At 46.5% G+C, this 24190-nt stretch overlaps 1 protein-coding gene across 11 annotated transcripts in view; it reads left to right on the top strand.

Annotated features, from left to right (window-relative positions):
• TCP11 (t-complex 11) overlaps positions 1–24190 on the top strand; it is a 64927-nt gene that overhangs the window by 7600 nt on the left and 33137 nt on the right. For 5 of the 11 annotated variants that reach the window (XM_064597490.1, XM_064597494.1, XM_064597491.1 and 2 more), the window contains exons 3-5: positions 9498–9545; positions 10641–10722; positions 12893–12996. Coding sequence is in view for 6 of the 11 variants with exons in the window: in XM_064597491.1 (XP_064453561.1) it covers positions 12983–12996 (14 nt within the window). In the remaining 5 variants the exon portion in view is untranslated. Of the gene's footprint in view, positions 1–9497; positions 9546–10640; positions 10723–12892; positions 12997–14032; positions 15194–24190 lie in introns of those variants that run through there. The other 6 variants (XM_064597493.1, XM_064597492.1, XM_064597496.1 and 3 more) reach the window with 2 other exon arrangements.

Raw genomic sequence — 24190 nt, 5'->3', positions numbered from 1 at the left:
CCCAATGCAGGGCTTGATCCCAGGACCCTGGTATCAGGACCTGAGCCAAAGGCAGACGCTTAACGACTGAGCCACCCAGGCATCCTAATGATATCTGATTTCTTTTCTTTCTTTCTTTTTTTTTTTTTTAAAGATTTTATTTATTTATTTGACAGAGAGAGACATAGAGAGAGAGGGAACACAAGCAGGAGGAGTGGGAGAGGGAGAAGCAGGCTCCCTGCAGAGCAGGGAGCCCGATGTGGGGCTCGATCCCAGGACCCTGGGATCATGACCTGAGCCGAAGGCAGACGCTTAACGACTGAGTCACCCAGGAGCCCCTGATATCTGATTTCTTTTTTTTTTAAAGATTTTTTTATTTATTCACTTGAGACACAGAGATACAGAGAGAGAGAGAGCATGAGCAGGGTGAGAGCAGAGAGATAAGGAGAAGCAGGCTCCCTGCTGAGCCAGGAGCCCGATGTGGGGCTCGATCCCAGAACCCTGGGATCATGACCTGAGCCAAAGGCAGATGCTTAACCATCTGAGCCACCCAGGTGCCCCTGATATCTGATTTCTTAACTTGGTCTCTTTTTATGCAACCTTGGGCAAATTATTGAACCTTGTCATTTTTGTAAATGCTGAACCATTTGAGAATATGTTGCAGACATCATGATACTTCACTCTAAACATTTCTGCCATGTCTACTGAGAACGGGTAGAGACAAAGAACCCCAGCACCGTCATCAACTCAAGACAATGTCAACTCAATTTGACATTGATACAAGACTAGCATCTAATACAATGCTTATCTTCACCTGTCCCTATCTCAATAATGTCCTTTGTAACTGTTTTTTCCCCCAATATTGAGTCCGATCAAGGACCACACACTGCATTTAGTTACCATGTTTTAAAGCCATTTTTTATTGAGATATAATTCACAGACCATAAAATTCACCCTTTTAAGTGTACACTTCAGTGGTTTTTTACTATGTGCACAAAGTTGTGCAACTCGCACCACTATGTAATTCCAGAACTTTCCATCACCCCACCAGGAGCCCTGGACCTATTAGCAGTCGCTCATACCCTATCTCCCCAGTCCATTGCAACTGCTAATCTATTTTCTGTCTCCATGGACTTGCCTATTCTGGACATTTCACAGAAACTGAACCCTACAGCAGTAGGTGGCCTTTTGTGGCTGGCTTCTTTCACCGAGCATCACGTTTTCAAGATTCATCCATGTCGTAGCACGTGTCGGTTCTTCATTCCTTTGTGTGGCTTCATATCTCACGACAGGGATATGCCACGTCCTGTTTATCTGTTCATCTGTTGATGGACACTGGTGTTGTGTCCACTTCTTGGCTATTATGAATAATACCCCTATGACATCACATTTTGGGCGCAGGCTGTTCTCTTGCAGAATGTCCCTCCATTTGGATTGTCTGAATGTTTTCCCAGTGATAAGTTTCAGGTTCGCTGCATCAACTTTCATAGCCTAACAAATGGCTTTCTCCTTCGGCTAAGCCCAGCCGTGAGCCGGCATCTCTACCCCGCTCTGTTGCTGGCAGGTGCTACAGCCTGGTGGGCACGGAGCTCCTTGCGGCCCCAACAAAGCCGTGCTGTGCTCCTTCCCACTGCCCGCAGTCCCTGCCTCTGGCCTCCCTGCCCCGTGGACATAGAACCTCAGAGCTATTTCAGGCCCTTTGTGGTGGACCTGGCCTGGGAAACTCTGAGGTCCTGGCTGCTGGACACAGCTGCCTTCCTTAGAGGCCTGAAGGTCATCCCTGGGCTTGGCTCCTTCGGTCTGGTGGCCCAGCCCCTTGCTTCTGGTTCCCACCAACCCCCAGCAGGACCCCCCGCCCCGGGGCAACCAGAGCTAGGGAACAGAAGACGCATCCCTGGGATGGGCTTCCTGTTGACAAATGCTGGCTTGTGGCATTGGGTGTGGTTAAGGCTCGAAAGAGCATCTATCTAAAAATGGGGCCTTTCTGCTCAATGGATTTGGAGCATGGGTATCTTTGAGTCACTGCTGCTTCCTTCGGGCCTGCCGGCAAAAACAACCTTTCTTCCCCTGCTGGTTTCCTCTGCACAGCCCCCAGGAGTCCCACAGCTATGAAAACCTGGAGTCTCTTCCCTGCTGGACCTCTTCCCCAGATCAACAGCTCAGCTTTCCTGGCAAAATCTGCAGGGTGGCTGGGGCTGTGGCCCCCATCGCTGTTTGTTTATTCGTTAAAGCCACGCGAGGCAGGGCTTTTGAGTCACTGGCTGACTCGCTGTGTGGCTTTGAACAAGCCACTTGACCACTCTGGCCTCCTGTTTTCCCCAGCTAGAAACCAGAGAGTGGATGACGCCATTCTTGGCAATGTTTATCCCCAGACTGAGGTTTGTTTGTGGGTGAGACGGCGGAGCAAGTGACGGAGATGGGGTGGCCCTCCTCCTTGGAAGTGCAGCCCCTTGACAATAGGTCAGATCCCTATTTGGCCGTCGTGCAGCTAGAGGTGGTGTGGAAAGAGCGTGAGCTATAGGGCCAGACATTCCCAAGGTCAAAGCTTGTCCCTCTGCATTTTACTAGCTTGTGGCCTCAGGCAAATTAATCTCTGGAGAGATTAAAGGAGGTAGCATCTGTGGGGTGTGAAGGACAGTTTCTGGAATATTGTAAATGCCCAATAAACCCCTGATTCAGAGAGAGTACAGTGAAATAGTGGGATAGTTCCTTAGAATATACCCAAATCTGTACTCCTCTCTCGGCCACTTTCTCATGTCGCAATTTAAGGCAGGTGACTCGGTGCTGTCATGTGAATGACCCAGAAAGTTCTACTGTGCCGTCTTTCCTGGAAATGAAAGCCCCTCATTTCTCACCCTCCTTTGAGCTCAGCTCAGTTTTTGCGTCCTTGGAAAACAGAACCAATCCAAAGTAGGTTTCACAAGATCCCAGGTTATGTCGTGGAAAACCGTCAGGAGGGGGAAATGCCGCAGGGTGAGGTGGCGAACCTCACCTGTGGGGCCCCGTCTCCCTGGGAGGCTTGTGGGTTCCGGCCTCCCTGGTGGCACGGTTCTGGGTGGGCCACCCAGGGGCTGAGATTTCAGGACTGCCCAGCCACAAATCCTCCCTGTCTTGTGGGCTCATTCTTGATAGTCCTCGAAGCCCATTGACTTAACTCTTTGATCCCTGCTGGAGAGAGATACCCTGGGAAAAGGTATCAGTTAATCCTCCTCAAACATGTGACCCTCGGTGTCTGTAACCATAGCAACGTTGTTGTTTGCCCCCCATGTTGCTGCTCCCCACCTTCATTTTGTAATAGGACCCCCAAGCACTGGCTGCCCAGTCCAGGGAGGGTTTCTTGACCTCAGTGCTATTAGCCGTATTAGGCTGGGGAATTGTTTCTTGTTGGGGGCTGTCCTGTGCTTGGTAAGACATTTGGCAGCGCCCCTGGCCTCTCCCCACCACCACCCACCCAGAAGTGACCAAAAATGTCTCCGGACCTTGCCAGGTGTCGCCCAGGGGTGGGGGCAAAATCTGGTCAGGTTGAGAATAGCTGAGTGAGAGCCCGTATCTCCTGGCCTCCCTTGCAGCTAGGTGAGACCACAGAATGAAGGCCGGCCCGTGGCATGTGACCTGAATACTCAGAAGGGTCAACATGAGCAGCCTTTTATTTATTTAATTGTTTGCGGAACTCTACTGGCGAGAGACTCTGATCTCTTGTGTTTCCAGAAACGGAGATCAGAGCTCAGGGAGGGCCAGGGACTTGTCCACATCTCACAGCCAGCAAAACATAGAGCCAGGTTTTGGTCCTAGGCTTGAAAGACCCTACTGCTCCTTTGATGGAGGGACCGTGCAGACATTAGGCGCCACTGAGGATGTCACTGCCCTCAGGATAACCTGTCACATGGAGCCCTGCTCCTGTCTCCACCCCAACACTGTCTTTGCCCCACATCCAGCCCTGCTCATCTCTCAGTGGTCCCCAGGCTTCCCTGTGCCTTCCTGCCTCTGTGCCTTTGCTCAGGCAGCCCCGTTGGGGTGGGATGCCTTTAACACCCTTCCATATCCCTACCCTCTACATTTACTGGCTCAGAGCCCATCTCCTACTCTGGGAAGCCTTCCCTAACTCTACCCTTTTTAGCCAGAGCATGTCCCTCTCCCCTGTGCTCTGTCCACATCTGTACCACTCTGGGAGGGCACCCCCCGCCCTGTGTGCCATGTAGTGCCTACGGGAGGGATCTCTTTGGGGGTGGGACTCTGTCTTTGTCTCTGTCTCTTCGCTGATCAATGTGATGTTAAAACACGGTACTTACTCTAGGATGGAGTGGGGGCAGAGAGAGAGGGATGCTGGGATGCTGCCAAGTGGGAGAACCAGCTCACCATTCATTCATCCCTTTGTGTGACCACAGTGAAGATCAGTTGCTAGTCGCTGTGAGGAGTTTCACAGGGAGGAAGTGTCCTGGGTTTGGTCCTCAAAGAGCTAAGACTCTCCGAAGAGGCTAAGAAGAAGTCAGATCTAGAACATACAGAACGGTAAACTGTGGACACTCTGGAGAACGGTTCCCTGAGGCCCCCAGCAGGCTCTGGCTCTCTCCATCCCATCAATCCCTACGAATGCCAACTACTTCTCACAGCAGCCTGAGCAAGACATCACTAGGAACATCAATCTGCTGCCAGAAAGCCACACACCAAGATTCCGAGGCTGAAAAGAAAGACCAGGTCCCCCTGCCCCCTTGCCCCAACTCGCTCAGATGGTGGGAATTACCCCGATATCTTGTTCTGGGGGGATCTGCAGGCATTCGGGGCTGGGGGAGCCCTTTCCCAGCCCCCACTCCTGAGAAGCGTCCCCAGAGACCAGGAAGGGGGTTACATCTAGAACAGGAGAATTCCCTCCCTCAGGGGCTCTGGAAGCTCAGAGAGCCAGAGGACAGACAGGCTGACCCCTCCGCACACTGCAGCCGGACCTTTCACCCGCTGTGGGGGGCCCCCTGTCAGTCCAGAGATCCTGTGGTGTGTTCCTGGGGCCCTCTGACTGGTGGGTTTGGAAGTTGGGCGAGGAGCCCAGCTACAAGTCCATCCTTGGCCAGAATAGCCTTCCTTTCTCCCCAGGCGGGGGAAGGCGGGGACGTGGCCTGGCTGGCTAAATGAGCCCTGAGGGTGGAGGAGAACGACGGATGTCCTGGGAATGGTGACGGCATTGGTGATGACAGCGGCCAGCCCTGGAGTACCTGTCAGGCACTATTCTAAGCCCATATTTAATCCTCACAACCGCCAGGAGATGGAGTCTGGCCTGGCCCTATTCATCATCCAAGTCACCTTGGAGGCCTTTGCGGCGGAAGCGCCCGCCCGCGTTGTGAGGCCTTGGAGAGGCCGGCGACACACCAGCCCGGCCGCGCTCCTGCTGGTCCCCAGGGGACCAGCAGCGCTGTGTTCGAGAAGGCTGCAGGTGTTCGTCAGACCTGTGCGGCTCTCCCTGCCTCCTCCCGCAGGCCTGGCCTGTGTGCAGGCACCGGGGGTCCGCCAGCGCTTTCCAGGGAAAGGCACCGAATCTTCCATAGTCACCGTGTCCTCGGGGTCCTCGGGGTCCTCTCTTCTTTTTCTCGCTGAGCACACACCATTTTGTACTGCCTGAGGAGGGCCTGGTCAGTGTGGACAAGGGCTCCCAGCACGGGGTCTGCCCCTCGCCAGCTGTGTGACCTCAGGCAAGTCGCTGCCGCTCTCTGGGTCTCCGTTTCCTCATCTGTAAACCAAGGGGGCCGGAGGGAGTTATCCCTTTGAGTCGTAAGTTTCCTACTGTCCGGTGATCAAAGGCCAGCGGAAGGGCCAGAGGCCCCAGCCAGGAAAGCTCAGCCCAGCTGGGCTTCCCATGTTAATGGCTTTGCGGAGGGGAGGCCCCCTGGCCGAGGAGGCCGCTTTATCGGGACCTGTTCCGGCTCACTAAGATCACACTTCACTCCGCTAACTTCAAAAGGGCCACAAGGGCTCCTCTGCAGACAATTGTGGGCCGAAGGTCCACACGGCCGGTCGGGCTTAAAGGGGTCACGTCATTGGGCAGCCGGGCAGGCTTTTAGGGACCCGCAGGGGGAAAAGGCCAGCGGAGGCCGGCTGCAGCCTCATGGGCTTGAGCCTTTGTGGTTTTCACGTGGTTCTCGTTTCCCCCACTCTGCACATCTCAGATCCTGAAGGATGGTCCCGATGGGCCACTAGACATACAGACAGCCTCTAGGAGGATGAAGTCCAAGCTGCGATGCTGCCGGCCTCCCTGGGAGGGAGAGAACAAAGCACGTCTGTGAGAGTCGCCGCTCATGGGGGGACCGTATTAGCAGCTCTGTGTGGGGCAAAGGGACAGGGGTTGTGGCTGGTGAGAAAAGTTGCCTGTGTGATGTGGCTTCCCAAGAAACAAAAGCTTCGGTGCTGCATTTAGAGAAATATAGTCTGAAGTTGAAGAAAAGTGAGAATATTAATGTCACCGTTCGTAAATGCTTCCTGTACCAGACACTGGACCTAGCTGGTTGTTGCGTGGGTAACGTCATCATATCCTGATAATCTCCATCGAAGAAAACACTCTCATGCTCTCCCCATATTTCCCATGAGCCAGCTGAAGTTCAGAGAGGCTCAGTGACTTGTCCCAAGCCACACAGCAAAGGGCAGAGATGAGCTTCAACTTCGGGTCTCAGCACCTCTCCTACCACTGAAACAGCACGTGAAGGATAATTGAAAGAGCAGTGGTTTTCAGGGTGTGTAGGAGAAGCGGGGTCACGTTTGCCCTGCACTGGGTCTTTGCGGGGGAAACCAAGGCTAAAGAGTGAAAGGAAACCATTGTCCACTCAGTACAAGGAAGACATTTCTAGAAGCTGGTTGTCTGAAGGCCCCCTCAGGAGTGGTGATTTCTTTGACTTTGGGGGTGTTCGTATATAACCACCTGGCTGGGGGGCAGGCAAGTGGATTCAGTGGGTGGTTAAGCAAATGACCCTGCCGCTAACCCTGAGATTGGGATTCAAGGTCTGGGGCACTGGGTCAGGCAGACACATCTTGGTCTCAGGCATCTAACAAGCTTCATCACACAGACGACTTCTCTGGGGGTGACTAGAGGTATCTCACACACTGGACAGCCCGAGGCCACCCTGAGGACCAACCGAGCTTGAAAGAACCCTGGCCTCGGGGTCAGGAGACCTGGTCTTCTGGCTTCAGCTTTTGGCTCTATGACTTTGGGCCAGTCACTTGACTTCTTGGGACCTCAGTTTCTTCACTGGTACAAATGAGCTTGGATTGGATCATTTCTGCAGTCCTGACACACAGCTGTTTCACAGGAATTTGGGATGACCGGCAAGCCCGTGTGTCTCCGAAGCCATGGAAAGAAGCCTGAGGGCAGGCCCCAGGGCAGCCTTCTGAGGGAAAGAGGGCCTCTCAGTGGGGTGAGCTAACGTGGTCCTGGCTTGGAGGCTGGGGCCCAGAAGCTGGGCTGGTGGTCCAAATGGGGAAGCCAGTTCTTGCATTTTTATTGTGGAGGAACTGGGAGGAACACACCCAGCAAACAAAACAAACACACCAGAGTGGGTTGTTGGTGAGGGTGTGTGTTTCGTCTGCTGAGCTTGACGCCACTGGGGTGCTTCTTCCTGCACAGAGACACATGAGACAGGTTCCAGGAGGCTCTATGTTGGGGGTCAGGGAGAACAGGCATGCAGCTCCCAAAGGGCTTCTCCTGAGCTCTGCAGTTAACACCCCTGACTGTCTTTGTTATTGTGAATGAGGAGGAACTCCCACACGGTCTGCTTTTTGAACAAAACGAAACACAGGTTTGAATCCCAACTCTGCCACTCACCCGCCGGGCGAATTTGGGCAATTCGCTTAACCTAGGATGTCTCTATCTAATTTATCATCCAAACGGGGGCACTTTTGAGAACGGAGGGGAAAGCGATCATTAATTATGCTGGGACAACAGCATGCGCTGAGACTATTTGGGGCAAACTGGGACATCGGTCACTCTGCTTACCCTATTTCTGCATTGAGAAAAGGGACATTGAGGCATTAATATGCACATATTTCATACGGCTTCGTGCTGAAGATGCAGCGAATGGCCCAGCATTTAGTGGGTGCTAATGGAGGAGGCTCCACGTTGCCCTTCTCAGAAACACAGAGAAAGGGGGCCAACAGGGGTCCCAGAGAAGCTGTGCTCAGACCTGCTTCAAATCCCTATGTTCTTCCCTGGAGGGCCTGTGCTCAAAGCCAGCTAGGATTTGGGCCTCCCTTTGGGATCTGTTTGCCTTTTCATAAACACAGACACAGGGTTTTTCTTGGCTAGGCCCCTCTGCTCACAGCTCAGGGATTGTACCTTGAAGCATTCACTCCCGAGTGATTTGAATCAGGATCTACCAGGAAGTTTGTTTTCCAAGGCCTTAGTCAACATGTGGGTGTGGAAACACCAACCAATTTCAATGTAGAGTCAACTCTTTTTTAAATAGGGACTTTCACATTAGACTTTTCAAAATAGCATCCTATTTAAACAAAATTCCATTTCCACCTTTCCATCACCACCAGCAGTTGCCGAAGATACCTCTGTTCTAGCCAGCGGCTTCCCCAGCCTTTCTCTGTCAGGACCTGGCCTGCGATGTCACAGCCTGGGGGTGTGAGGTCATGCCTCCATGGGCTTCCGTTTCCCCTCTGGCTCCTGACATGGAGTCAAAGCACAGCATGGGCCACTCTGCCTCATTCTGCCCCCTGGGCTTGTTGATTGCCCAAAACAGCAGCTGTACAACCCCCACCTCCCAAGATCTCCCCCTCTTTCGCCCTGGCACAATTCCAGGGGTTCCTATGCATATTTCAGCGCTAATACCTCATAACTCTGATGGCCTTTGAGGTACCAGGATCTGGCGTGAATACTTTTTTTTTTGAAGATTTTATTTATTTATTTGACAGAGAGAGCGAGCACAGGCAGGGGGAGCGGGAGCGGGAGAAGCAGACTCCCCTCTGAGCAGGGAGCTGATGCGGATGCAGGGCTCCATCCCAGGACCCTGGGATCATGACCTGAGCCGAAGGCAGATGTTCAACCGACTGAGCCATGCAGGCGCCCCTGGCGTGAATACTTCTGATGAAGTATCCTGGGTCCCAGATGTGATCACTCTGAGCAGGCCCAGACTTACACTTGACCATAGCCTGCAGGTTGGCTGGGTGCACACACCTGGCATCCTCCCATAGCTCGCAGAGCCCCTGTCAGTTGCCCTGGTCCCTTGCCTCCTGGCTCATACCTTCCCAGGGCCTGTCCTGGATCATGCGCTGCCCAGCCCCGACCTGGGGTATCTCTCTGCTGGCTGGGAAAAATCAGGCCAAGTCTGAGAAGCCCCCAGACAACCTGCTTGCTGTGCACTGGGGATGTGCATGTCGTTCTAAGTATAACACACAGTATTGCCCTTCATGAGCAATGGTCTTGCTTGTGCTCGAGAACTTGGGCCTCAAGGAGGGAGGGGGAGGGATGCAAAGAAAAGAACTTGAACTTTGCGTAAGCCACCAAGTAACCCCTCATGCCTCCGTTCTGTCACTTGCAGAATGGGGTTGATAACAACAGTCTTCCCTTGGACCGGTGTGAGAGTTCGGTGAGTTTGTGAGTGTAAAGTGCCTAGAGCCTCTCTGACATTTAGCAAGCGTGCAGTTGCTCCTGACCATGTCTATGAGAAATCCTTCTTGTAACCCTAGGAGATGGGGACCCTGACTATCCCCATCAACAAACAAGGAACTGAGATCTGGAAAGGCCAAGGGGCCAAGTGACTTGCCCAGGCCATGAGCTAGAATGATGGGCAGGAAGCATGCTTCGGGGAGTCTGACGCCCTGCCCTCTGTGATATGAGGGTCGGGGTTAAATCCCAATTTGGTTCCTTCATGTATATTTATAGAGACCAATATGTCAGGAGCCAGGGAGCCAGCGGGGAGCACCACCCAGTTTTCCTGCTGCCCATGCAGGCAGGCTCTGGACTAGGCACAGTTAATCTCCAGCCATCCCCATTGGCTTCACCTGGCTCATTAAAACCAGACACGGTATGAGTTTACTTAGCATCTGCAGAGAGCCTCTTTCATCTTCAAACACTTCCCGAAGCACCAACCAATTAATCCTTACAACACCCTCATCTCGTAGACAAATATTTATCCTCATTTCATACCTAGGTAAAGTAAGGCGCAGGCAGGAGGAGGAAGAGAGAGAGGCAGAACTCAGCGGAGATTCAGAGCTGCAGGCCCCTCTGGCCACCCGGTCCATCTGGAGGCTGCAGGGGAATTCTTCCCGTAATACCACCCCCCCGCCCCTTTTATATAAATGGAAGCAGAACCTTTTGCAAGTTCAGAAGAATTAGATTTCTTTAATAGTAACCTGCAGGAAATACATTAAAAACACATTCTATCAGTTACAAATCTTAATGTCACCAGCCAAGGATGAGGGAATTAATGCTGGGCCCAAAAATACATATAGTCAGCAACTCTGGGGCAAGGGCAGAGACGATTTATAGAGTGCGAGGTCTGGACGTCTGGAGCAGGCAGGCTGAGCTCAGCGGTGAAATTGAAACAGGGCTGTTTTCAGATGGGGCAGGAGTGGGGGGAGGCTGCGGAGGGTGGCTTTGATTCAATCATTGTTTCCCAGTGCTTCTCAATGTGATTTTTCCTTCTTCTTCTTTTTTTTTTTTTAAATGCTATAACGGCCAGGTTCTGATCTGTCATGAGAAGACTGCTTTTGTTAACTTAAGCTCCTATCAAGGGCGACTCTAAAAGGATCAGCCCCCCAAAAGTAAGTGGCCCCGCCAAAACAATCCAATTGTGATGATCTCCCCCGTCTACCTGGCTCAAACAAAGGAGAAACGCAAGCAGGGGTTGGGCTGGAGAATCTGGGCAGCAAAGACAAAACATATGTATAATTAATGTGGTTTTAATTCTTTTAGCAGCAGATATTTTTCTTTACCTTTGTATTGTACAATAAAACACAATTACAGAAAACCACACCAAAAAAAACAAAAAACAGAAAAACAAAACCAGTATAGGTTAGTAAATTGTGAAGAGGGACACAGTGCAGGTCTTTTAAATTGTTTTAATTTTTGGACTCAGCGCTCTATTTTGCCAAACTTGAATCTAACACAGACTTGGAAAAGACAAGTTTTGAATCTCAGGGATACACTTATGCTCTCTTTAGGAAGGACAGTGGCCTACAGAACTCTGTAGATTGCTTTGTACATCACTTGGCTGTTCGGAACGGCCACGTTGCCAGCCGTGTGTTCGCTGCTCACGGAGAAAGGGTGCTACAGGACTCTGTGGGCACTAGGGGCTGAACCCCACAAGCAGAGACCAGGGTCTCCAGCATGTTCCCACCACTGGCCCTTTTTGTTGAAAACCACATAGCATACCCCCCGGGGGGTTGGGCAAATTCCTGTGGCCTTTTTCCCTGGAGAAAAAGGTGAAAAGGGGTCACATCATACCCCCTCCTTTTACAGCTGGGGAAACTGAAGCCACAGGTCTGATCTGAGGTCAGTAGATAGTGGGAGAACCAGAAGCGAGAGCTGGGTTGTAGGACTCCCTGTTCAGTGCTCCTCTGTAACACCAGGATGCCTCTTTTTCCCGGATATGTTCATGTTGGGTCCATAATTGCTTGTCAGGAACTGGTAATGACAGTCTCACCAGCCCGAGGACCCAGTGGGTTCACCAGTTATCCCAGTCTTGCCAGGGTTAAAGTGGGGGTTCCTGGTACACAGATTTTTAGTGCTAAACCTGGGACAGCCCCAGGCAGACCAGGACGAGTTGTAACCGATGCCCAGTTGTGTTGACTGATCAGTGAGCACTGAATATGTGTTGGGGGCGATCAGAAGTTAGAGAGGAAGAAGGCCTTCCTTGTGCTGAATGAGTTGACTTGGAGTACAATGATCCAAGAACCGCGATTTTTAAAAGTTACTAAAGGAAAGCAGGGGTTTGTCCTGAATTAGAACAGCTAACACTTTGAACGTGCTTTATAATGTTAGTGCACTTCACAAGCCAAATCTTAATTACTCGGGCCCTTAAGGCAAAGATGTCTGATTAAAATCATTTTTACAAAGTGGGAGACTGAGGCACAGCGCTGGCCCAGCAACCTAAGCCGGTGCTGCTCACCACGAGTGATGGAGCTCGCAAAAGCCCCAGTTCTCTGACCCATGGCTGATGCTGATCCCCACCTCTTCTCTGCTCAGGAACCCTGGCTAGAGGCCAGACCTTGAGTTCTCTCTTTATTTAATTGTTGGGAAGCAGGAAGCCAGAAGCTGGGGGTTTCTAAATTCAGTTCCAAGGACCTTGGATTAACACCATTATAATTCCCTTACTGGCGACTTGCTCTCGGAAAAGCACCTTAGGGGGGACAAAGAAGGATCTCGGTTTGATCACGCAAGGCTATTTGTTTACCTTCAGCCTCCACGATCGGAAAGCTGAGCTCCTTCTGAGACAGTTTGCAGCCTCTCCCTTCCCAAATGCCATTCAAATGGCCCCAGTCCTGGCCCTAGCTTTCCAGTCCCCCTGGAGCGGCGGACTCCCGTCCGCACTTCTGAAATTAGAGCTGGAGGTGAAAGCTTAGCCGAGCTTTGCGTTTCAATGCCTTTCTTCTTTCTTGGGTTTTAACTGCTTTTTCTAGCCTCGGGGAATCCCTTGGAAGTTAATAAAATTTACTACATCAAAGGGCTCCACAGCCATTACCCAATTAAAGGCTCACAGCACTCTTGCAGCAGGTAAGCATTATTAACCCCATTTTACAGATGGGGATACTGAGGTTAATTGGTTTGCCCCTGGCTCCCGAGGAAATGAGTGGCCCAGCTGGCAAGTAGAACTCGATGGTTTGTTCAGATCACCTGGCTGGGGCGTGGGGGGGTGGGGGCGCGGCGGGTTGTCTCTGCTGAAATCCGTTTTCCAAAGCACCTTGATTTCTTAAAGATTTTTTTTTCTTTTAGGAAACGGATTCCTTACCAGCAGCCCCGAAGATGAGGAATTTCTCCAAAGCTGGCTCGTACCTTCCACCAGGAGAGTTGCCGTAAAAATAGATGAAAGCTAAGAGGTCAGTGCAGTAATTTAGGAAACAATTTGGGCCTTTCAGAAATTAATGTTATTTAAAGATGCAGATTCATCCACCCCAGTGGCCTCCTGGGAGTGCTTCCTGAACCATCTGGTTCAATCAGCTCATTTTCTTTCCCCTAATCCTCCTGGCTCTCGAGTGTGTATGTACAGCGAAGGTTCCTGGGGAACTCGCAGCATGAATAAAAAGCAAAGACCTTTCTCTTTCAACCAGCCACCTCTCCTCTTTTCCAAACAGCACTAAATTCCTAATCCTGTTTATTCTTAGTGGGGGTATAAAATTCATGTTCCAACAGACAATGAGGAGATCTGTGGAGGCCTCCACCCTAGGGCTCCTGTCCTCTCAGTCTGGGTCCACCCAAGATGGTTGGCGTATCTTTACCCCATTTGCCGAGAGGACCCTACAAAACCTGGTGATGTTTGGGGATACATTTGCCCAGGCCTGCTGAAGGAGGAAGGGGAAAAAAATTGTTTTTGGTCTGGTTAAAGCTATCCATGAGCCACAGGGAAGATTTCAAAGACTCAGGTGAGAGTTTTCAAAAGAAGGGTTTCAGCACGGTCCCAAGGGTGTAAGTCCCTACTTCTTGCTGTTCAAGTCCAATTATAATCCACAAAGGCGGGATGCTGTGTTTACATAAATAATGATGAGATTCCGTAGAGCCAGACGTGTTGCAGCCCAAGGAGGCAAGCCCATAAATTACATTGGGGAATTAAGGGTCAGAGTGATCTTATCTCTGTAAATCCGGCCGAATTCCAGCAAGCTAAAGGCACATCCGATTGACTGAGCCTTGGGAGGCTCAGGCCCCAGAAACCAGGGAGCCTGAGGATGGCGCTACCTACCTCCCCCCCTCTTTTCTGCTTCTCCCTGTGCAAGATTGCCAGCTGACTCTGAGAGCTACGGGGTGGCAGGAAGAAGAATTGTCCCAACTTGCTCTTTGCCCAGCCTGCAAGGGAGGAAGGCGGGAGAGGGGTGTAGGCACCTCACTTCTATCCTCTCCTTTTCCTCCTGGACCACACAGGATCTTGCTCCTAAAACAACACCATGGAGTGGTGATGGGAAACTGTGAGGCTGCAAGAGTCACAGAAGAGAGCTTCTCCAGATCTTTCCCTCCTGCAGAGGCCAGACCTGCATTTTTGCCTTCATTCAACAGAGATGTACTGAGTTACTACTACACCCCCCTCACCCCCCACCCCCCGGTGCCATGGCACAGTGCAGGGCTGAGGGCTCAGGCTCTCAGAATGCTTGATTTGAATCCTTGCTCTGCTGGCCACCCCGGGGAAGTGACCTGACTCTCTGGGCCTCAGCCTCCTGGTCTGGAAGGCAGGTCACGATAGCACCATTCCTTTAGAGTGAAGTAAGGATTAACTGAAGTCATTCCTAAGGAGGTCTTAGAACAACCACAGGCACATAGTAAGTATTCAGTATGCATTGGTTGTTGCTAGTATTATTCCTGTGCTAGGCACATGTGGGTCTCTGGTCCTGAAGGTGGTCACGAGCTGGTTGAGACGGATGTTCCCACGTAAACACAAAAGGTATGACAAGGAGTATGGTTGATGAGGTACCAAGTGAATGGAAAAGAATTCAGTTCTAAGGAACAGGCAGAGGGCGAGATTGCTGTGTCAGGAGAAGGCTTCACAGAGGAAGGAAGGCTTAAGCTGGGCTTGAAAGATGTGCAAGATTTGGCTGGACCACAAAAAGGCATGACAGATGGGGGGAGAGCTCCAGGCAAGGGGCTAGAGCCCCAAGAATCCACAAGAATTAAGCTAGAAGTCAAAGCATTATGCAACTCTGATGCTTTCAAGACTGCAAGCCAAACCTCTTCAATTAAGATTTCCAAATCAAAATGTTGGCCTTTCTTATAGAGAAAGAAATATTGATTTGTGTTAACTTCATCTGGCAAAACAATGTTACAAAGCAAGGGCAACAGAGCTTATTGTGAAGAGAACCAGAAGAGGCATGGATCTATTATAAATAGAGCTTTGATTTATAAAAAGGGAGGATGGATATATTTGATAGAGATGTTACTGAAATAAAATCATATTGGTTGGTGAGGTAAAAAGTGTTCTGCCCCAAAAGTGTTCTATTCGTTCAATCATTCTTTGAATATGTATTATTTACTGTGTCCCAGGCATTCAGGGGAGACACTGGTAGTGACAATAAACATGGATTCTGCTATAAATGTGTTGATCTCATGTTTGTCATTTTCTGTAAGTTAGGAAATTATCTTAAAATAAAGAAATAAAAGCAGGTCCACAGGAAGCAAGCATTTCAAAAACATTGCTATGTATATAGTTTGTTTCCAAAGAATTTTTAATCTACCTTCATGCAATTTCATAAGTGAATTTGGTCTTCTGAGTAAGAATTACAAGAATTTGAATTCATAAGTGAATTTGGTCACCTGAATAAGAATTACAAGAATTTATTATTGAACATTAAAAAAAATTTACCCAATCACCAACAACTGAATTTCTAAACAAACTTTTCCTTGAATATCACTACTGACAAAAATGAATTAATTTAAGAAGCTGTCAATGAATGAACCAACCATGTGCCCCGCGCTGTTTTAGTTGTAACAAAGGATAAAAAAGAAGGATTTTTGCTTCCAGAACAAGACTGGCAACAGAGACTGGATTTATTCTCCTTCCTGAAACAATCAACCAACCAGACAAAATGTATGAAACAATGGTGTTCAAACCATATCAGGCAATAAAGGACAGTTACTGAGAGATACGAAAACAAAGTAAGCCCTATGATTGCCCAAGCTTACTGTCTTATGAGGGTTTCCAGGCTGTAGCTTGGGGAGAGAATCCAGGAGGAGCTCAGCAAATACTCTGAGTTGAGAATTCTCTGTCTGGGGCCAGAGCTAAAACTCTGGGGAGAACAAGGTGGCCAGAATTTGCGGGACGGAGCACTGAAGAGGAGAAAGCTGTACAGAAATCTGGAAATCGGAGAGGGTCTCCCTCAGGTGTTCAGCATGATAGACCTGTGAGTGGGAGGAAACTACCCCAGGCTGGGGAAAGAACCATCTGGGAGGATTAGACAATAATGCTAGGTGTTCACACAGAGCTGGGAACAGAAGAACAGAGTCTGTTCCCCCAGCCAGACTGGAAAACTGTATCATTCATGGAGCATTGTGGAGCATCAATAGTAGGGAGTAATTAGCCCTGCACTAAGCACTGCTCTGGTCCTACCTAATAGCTCTTAAAAGCAAGACTAAAAGGATCAGGCTATTTCCAAGCAATTTAACTGGCTCCCATAACACAGAGCAAGAATATTTATAGAAATATCAAAATATCCAGCACCCAACATGGTAAAATTCACAATGTCTGGAATGTAAACAAAGATTATCAGGCATGCAAAATATTATTCATAATGAGAAAAATAAATCAATCAAAATTGACCTGAACTGGGGTGTCTGGTGTCGGTTAAGCGGCCCACTCTTGGTTTTGGCTCAGGCATGATCTCATGGGTCATGAGATCAAGCCCCGCGTCAAGCTTCATGCTCAGTGGGGAGTTGGCTTGAAGATTCTCTCCCTTTGCTCCACCCTGCACTTGTAAGTGCGCCCACTCTCTCTCTCAATCAAGTAAATAATCTTAAAAAAAAAAAAAAATTGACCTGAACTGACACAGATGAACTGACACAGCCCAGGATGTGAAACCAGCTATTATAACTCTATTCCATATGTTCAAAAACATGTATGATTTTAATAAGTTGCAAATCAAAATTTTAGGGATAGAAACTACAATAAGTAAGATGCCCAAGATTCATAGCAGATCAGACTTTGCAGAAGAACATTTTAGTGAACAGGAAGACATAGCAATAGAAACTATTCAAAATTATACAGGGGGAAAAAAGTTTAAAAAATGAGGAAAGCATCAGAATGCTATGGGGCAACTTCAAACAGCCCAATATATACATAATTGGAGGCCCTGGGGAAAAAGGGCTGGAATACAGAAAAATTATTTGAACAAATAATGGCCAAATTTTTTCTAAATTTGTTGAAAACTATATACTCACAGATCCGAGAAGCTCAATGAGGCCCAGGTACAAAAACTTGAGAAGTACACCAATGCGTATATGATCCAGTTGCTGAATACTTGTGGTGAAGAGAACATCTTAGAAGCAGCCAGAGAGAAAAGACACGTTACATACAAAGGAACAAATTTAAGGATAGCTGCAGATTTCTCACTGGAAACGGTGCAGGTGAGAAACCAGGAGAGCAAAATAGTTTAAGTACCAAAAGGAAGAAAGAAACCTCTCAGTCTAAATCCTATACCCAGCAAAAATATCTTCAAAAAGGAAGGTACCCTACAGATCTCTTCAGAGATAATTCATCATCAACAGAACTACACTCTAAGAAATGTTAAAGGAAGTCCTTCAAGCAGGAGGAAGATGATACCAGATAGAAACATGGGCCTCCCCTAAGGAATGAAGAGCACTGGAAAAGGTATCCACACAAGGAAATACACACACACACAGACACACATATTATATATACATGCATATATATATATGTATATAATGTATAATATATATGTATATATATGTACATACATATGTATATAAAATATATATATTTTTTAACTGTGGTGTATATCTCTTTTTTTTTTTTAAGATTTTATTTATTTATTTGACAGAGAGAGACACAGCGAGAGAGGGAACACAAGCAGGGGGAGTGAGAGAGGGAGAAGCAGGCTTCCCCACAGAGCAGGGAGCCCGATGTGGGGCTCGATCCCAGGCCCTGGGATCACGACCTGAGCCGAAGGCAGACACTTAATGACTGAGCCACCCAGGCGCCCCAGTGTATATCTCTTTCAAAGGTAACTGCTTAAACAAAAAAAGTGTGGTTTTTAAACATGTATGAGTAAAAAAGTATGACAACAAAAGCATAAAGGCCAGGAGGGGAGAAATGGATGTATACTATAGTCAAGTTCTTATACTATATGTGAAGTGGAATAATATCAAAGGCAGACTGTGTTAAGATATACCATGAACCCTAAAGCAACCAATGAAATAACAAAACAGAATTATAGCTACTAAGGCCAACAAGGGAAATAAAACAGAATCATAAAAAATAGTTGAAAAGAAGGCAGAGAAAGAGAAAAAAGGAACAAAAAAGACATGGAACAAATGTAAGACAAACAGCAAGATGATAGACTTAAATTTAACCATGTCAATAACCACACTAAAAATAAATGTCTATACTGTACAATTTCACTTATAGGAGGTTACTAGAGTAGCCAAACTCATAGAGATAGAAAGTAGAATGGTGCCTGCCAGGGGTTGGGGGAGGGGAAATGAGGGCTTATTGCTTATGGGTAGAGAGTTTCAGTTTTGCAAGATGAAAAAGTCCTGGAGATTGTTTGCCTAACAGTGTGACACTGTTAACACCACTGAACTATATACTTAAAATGGTTAAGATGTCAAAATCTGTGATGTGTATTTTGCCACAATTAAAACCAAGCCAAATCAAACCAAAAAAAAATCATGTATTTCTCTGAGGTGAAGAAAAGTCCAAATGCTTTAATTAAAAGGCAGAGATTGTCAGATTGGATAAAAAAGCAAGGCCAAATTATATAGTGCTTATAAGAAACACACTTTATTTTTAATCACAAATGTGTCTGTATTTTTTATATGTTGATATTTGTATTTCAATAGTAGTACTCCTTTGGTAATGCAATATATTATTATTTTAAGTATTTCAAATGATGGTTCTAAGGAGGGATCCTTTGTCTTCTCCAGATGCTAAGGGTATCTCTACCCAGTGACAATTTGGAAATCCTCCCCTAAGCCTCACCTCATCCCTCAGCTGGCCCTTCTTTCCTTGGATGCCTTATTTCCATATTCACTCATAACAGATGTTCTGAGCATCCACTGTGTGCCAGACATGCTCAAGTCACTAGGGGCACAGACACATGTGTCTACCTGGTCCCTGTCCTGCCAGAGTCCCTCCCATGGCCACCTCACCCAATGCTGGGAAGGTGATGTCATGAGGCTCAGAAAGCTTACAATGGGGGGGAATTACCTTGTCCAAGGACCTTGGACCTTGGGCCTTCCTGGGAAAATGAGGTTAGCAATACGACAGAGGGGAGAAGGAAGAATTGCCTCAGCAAAGGTGGCCAGGTGGATCAGCATATGCAAATGCCTCTGGTGGAGGAGCCCTCAGGCAGGCCTGGGTTATATTTCAGTGAGAGAGGGGGCCGGGGGCAGACAGGAGCAGGGCAGAGCAGCAGGACTTTGCACACCTTGTCAGGGACTTAGGTGTTCACCCTTGGAGCTATGAGGAACATCCAAAGCAGGGAGAAGAATGGGGACTGCCATGGGATCAAGACAGTCCTATCTACATTTTTAAATGAATACTATAGTAGCAGGCAAGGAGAAGGGAGAGGAAGCAGGGAGATGAGCCAGGGGGAAAATTGTAGGGGAGAGTCCAAATACGCCACTGTGGCATGAAAATTATTTTGAGCTGAAAATAGGCTTTTTCCTGAACTCCCTTATCTATAAGCAAGGCCCCCCCAAATATCTCAATTGTCCTAAGTCCCCTCCCCAGGAACAACCAGGGAAAGATCGACTTTTATCACTGACAAACCCAGACATTGTCACAAAACCATCAATAATACCTCTCATCTATTCTCCTTTGGGCCCATTTATCTTCCCTAAAAGTCCTTTGTTTTCCTTGTAAGTACCTTCTCCTCCTCTGCTTCCCTTATTAAGTTGGTAATAAGCTCCCAAATTCCAACTGCCTAGTACTCGAATAAAAATCTGTCTTTTTTCTTGCTAATCTGTCTTTTGTCAATTTAACTCACAGGCCCTAGTTACTGAACCTAAAAGGGTAGAGGAAAAGTTTTCCATTCTGCTCTGACGTAGGTATCTGGGAGAGAGATGGTCTCGAGTGGGGACAGGGTGTTGGAGATGAAGAAAAGTAGATAGGTTCAAGAAAACCTTTAGGAGATCATATATCGGAGAGCCTGGGTGGCTCAGTTGGTTGAGCGACTGCCTTCAGCTCAGGTCATGATCCTGGAGTCCCGGGATCGAGTCCCCCATCAGGCTCCCTGTTTGGTGGGGAGCCTGCTTCTCCCTCTGACCCTCCCCCCTCTCATGCTCTCTCTCTCTCCTTCTCTCTCTCAAATAAATAAATAAATTAAAAAACCTTAAAAAAAAAAAGAGATCATATATCATTGAGGTCAAGAGAATGGGATTAGAGAGACAGCCTGCCTGGGTTCATAATCCTGGCTCCACCACTATGTGACACAAGCTGCGTGACCTTGGGCAAAGGAAACACACTTTTAAATATAAAGACACAGATATGTCAAAAAGTAAAAGGGTGGGAAAAGATGTACCATGCTAACACTTATAAAAACAAAGATGGGGCGCCTGGGTGGCTCAGTTGGTTAAGCGACTGCCTTCGGCTCAGGTCATGATCCTGGAGTCCCGGGATCGAGTCCCGCATCGGGCTCCCTGCTCAGTGGGAAGCCTGCTTCTCCCTCTCCCACTCCCCCTGCTTGTGTTCCCTCTCTCACTGTGTCTTTCTCTGTCAAATAAATGAATAAAATCTTTAAAAAACAAACAAACAAACAAAAAAAACCAAAAAAAACCCAAAGATGGACTTGGGAATGTAATGTACAGCATGGTGACTATAGTTAATAATATGGTATTGTATACTTGAAACTTGCTAAGAGAGTAGATATTAAAAGTTCTCAACACAAGGGGCACCTGGGTGGCTCAATTGGTTGAGCATCCAACTCTTGATTTTGGCTCAGATCATGATCTCGGGGTCATGGGATCCAGCCCCACATTGGACTGCATGCTCAGCAGGGAGTCTGCTTGGGATTCTCTCTCTCCCTCTTCCCTCACCACCCCCCACTCTCTCTAAAATAAGTAAATAAATCTTTTTTAAAAAGTCCTAACACAAGAAGAAAATTTGTAGGGCCGCCTGGGTGCCTCAGTCGTTAAGCGTCTGCCTTCGGCTCAGGTCATGATTCCCAGGGTCCTGGGATCAAGCCCCACATCGGGCTCCCTGCACCGCCGGAAGCCTGCTTCTCCCTCTCCCACTCCCCCCTGCTTGTGTTCCCTCTCTCGCTGTGTCTCTCTCTGTCAAATAAATAAAATCTTAAAAAAAAAAAAAAGAAGAAAATTTGTAACTATGTGTGGTGATGGATGTTAACTAGACTTAATGTGACCATTTCAAATCGAATCAGTATGTTATACCATGAAACTAACATAATGTTATATGTCAATTATATCTCAAAAAAGATGTCTGTGACTTGGAGAGATGTCTGTGAAATATTAAATTAAAAATAGTTGTGAAACAAAAGAAAAAGAAAGGAAGGAAGGAAGAAAGGATAAAAGAAAGGAAGGAAGGTTGGTTAACACCAGAAAAAGAAGATTTCAGAGCAAAGAATGTTGCCAGGTATAAAGAATATAATTTCAAAACAACAACAAAAAAGAATATAATTTTATATCATAAACGGGTCAATGATATTAAGATGACTTAATTCTAAAAGTTTATGCACCTAATAACAGAGTTTCAAAATACATGAAGCAAAACTGACAGAATGGCAAGGACAAATATGCAAATCACAACTATAGCAGGAGATTTTAACATTCCCTCTTAATAAATGATATTGACAGGTAGAACAAAATCAAGGGTATAGAAGATAAACAGCACCATCAATCAACTTGACCTAATTCATATTTATAGAACACTCCATCCAACAACAGCAGAATGTACATTCTTTTGAAATGTACATGGAACATTTACCAAAATAGGCCATATTCTGGGCCATAAAACAAGTCACAATAAATTTTAAAAGGCTCAAGTCACAAAAAATATGTCTTCTCATCACAATGGAATTAAATTAGAAGTCAGTAACAGAAAGATTTCTGGAAAATCTCCAAATATTTTGAAACTAGACAACACCCTTCTAAATAACCCATAGCCGAATAAAAATACAAAAGGGAAACCAGAATGTATATTGAATGGAATGAAAATGAAAACTCAACCTACTAAATTTGTGGGGCTCTACTAAATCAGAGACCTTGAAAGGTCTCAAGTCAATAATCTCAGCTTCTACCTTAAGGAACTGGAAAAAGAAAAGCAAATGAAACTGAAGAAATGAAATAGTAAAGATCAGGGCAGAAATTAATGAAATAGGCTACAGCAAAACAATAAAGAATATCAATGAAGCCAAAAGGTAGTTTGTCAAGAAGATCAATAATACTGATAAACATTTAGCCACATGGATCAGGAAGAAAAAGAGGAGATACAAATGACCAATATCAGTAATGAGGGAGATGACCTCACTAACCTCACCAGTTAAAAAAAGGATAATAAGAGAATATTATGAACAACTTTGTCAATGTCAACAGTGAACAATAAATACCAATACATTAGACAATTTAGATGCAACAGACAAATTCCTTGAAAGATAAACTACCAAAACTCATTTCATAAAAATCGATAACCTGAATAGTATCTAAATTGAATTTCTAACTTAAAACTTTTCCCTAACGAGAACTCCAGGCTTAGACAACTTCATTGGTAAATTCAACAAGTATTAAAGGAGGAAAAAATACCAATTCTATATAAACTCAGAAAACTGAAGGGAAGAGAAACTTCCCAACTCATTCTGAGGCCAGTATTACTCTGATACTGAAACCAGACAAACACATTTATAAGAAAAGAAAACTATAGACCAATAGCCCTCGTGAACATAGAAAAATTTCAAACAAAATTTTAGCAAATCAAATCTAACAATATATAAAAAGATAAAATACATCATGACCAACTGGGGTTTATTCCAGGAAGGCAAGGTTGACTTAACATTAGAAAATCAATATACTTCACAATATTAACAAAATAAGAAAGAAAAACCATATGCGCATCTTAAAAGATGAAGGAAAAAGCTTTTGACAAAAATATAACATCCAGGGGCGCCTGGGTAGCTCAGTCAGTTAAGCATCCAACTCTTGCTTTTGGCTCAGGTCATGATCTCAGGATTGTGAGATGGAGCCCTGTGTTGGGCTCTGCTCTGGACATGGAGCCTGCTTAAGTTTCTCTCTCTCTCTCTCCCTCTGCTCCTGCACCCCTGGCTTGACCTCTCTCTTTCTCTCTAAAAAAAAAAGAAAAAGAAAGAAAAAAAGAAATAGAAAAACCAACATCCATTCCTGATTAAAAACTAAGCAAACTAGTAATAGAAAGGAACTTCCTCAACCTGATTAAGACCATCCATGAAAAACTTATGGCTAGGGGTACCTGTGTGGCTCAGTCGGTTAAGCATCTGCCTTTGGATCAGGTCATGATCCCAGGCTACGGGGATCAAGTCCCGCATCAGGCTCCTTGCTCAGCAGGGAGCCTGCTTCTCCCTCAGCCTGCTGCTCCCCCTGCTTGTTCTCTCTCTCTCTGGCAAATAAATAAATAAAATCTTAAAAAAAAAACCCAAAACCTATGTCTAACATCATACTTAATGGTGAGACTGAATGCTTTCCCTCTAAGATGAAGAGCAAGATAAAGGATACTGCTCACATCACTTCTATTCAACATAGATTAGAGGTTTTAGCCAGTGCAATGAGGCAAGAAAAAAAAATAGGCATTTATATTGGGAAGGAAGAAGTAAAACTGTCTTTATTTAAGACAAGCATGATCCTTAAAGAAAAATTGATAAACCAGACTTAAATGAAAAACTTCTGCTCTATGAAAGATGCTATTAGGAGAATGAAAAGACAAAGACTGGGAGAATAACGATTGCAAAACATTTAACTGATAAAGCAGTTGTAGTTGGAATATGTAAAGAGTTCTTATAACTCAATAATAAGGAAACAACCCAATTTTAAAAATGAGCCAAAGCTTTGAATGGACACTTCACTGAAGGAGACATTCAGGTGATAAATAAGCACATGAAAAGATGCTCAACATTATTAGTCAACAAGGAGTGCAAATTAAAACCACAATGAGAAACCACTACACCCTAGAACAGCTTTAAAAAAAAGAGAGAGATGAACAAAACCAAGTATTGGTAAGGATGTGGAACAATGGAAACTTCTGTACACTGCTGGTGGAAGTGTTAAATGACAACCACCCTGGAGAAATGTTTGTCAGGTTCTTACAAAATTAAACTTACTTACCAAATAATCCAACAATTCCACTCTTAGGTATTTACCCAAGAGAGAAATAAA

The sequence above is a fragment of the Mirounga angustirostris genome, unplaced genomic scaffold (genome assembly GCF_029215605.1).
Source record: "Mirounga angustirostris isolate CCGP_5_RB_7025 unplaced genomic scaffold, mMirAng1.0.hap1 SCAF_8, whole genome shotgun sequence".
Lineage (NCBI taxonomy): Eukaryota > Metazoa > Chordata > Mammalia > Carnivora > Phocidae > Mirounga > Mirounga angustirostris.
Note: the sequence above shows the minus strand (reverse complement) of the source record. Positions and strands in the feature narration are given on the sequence as shown.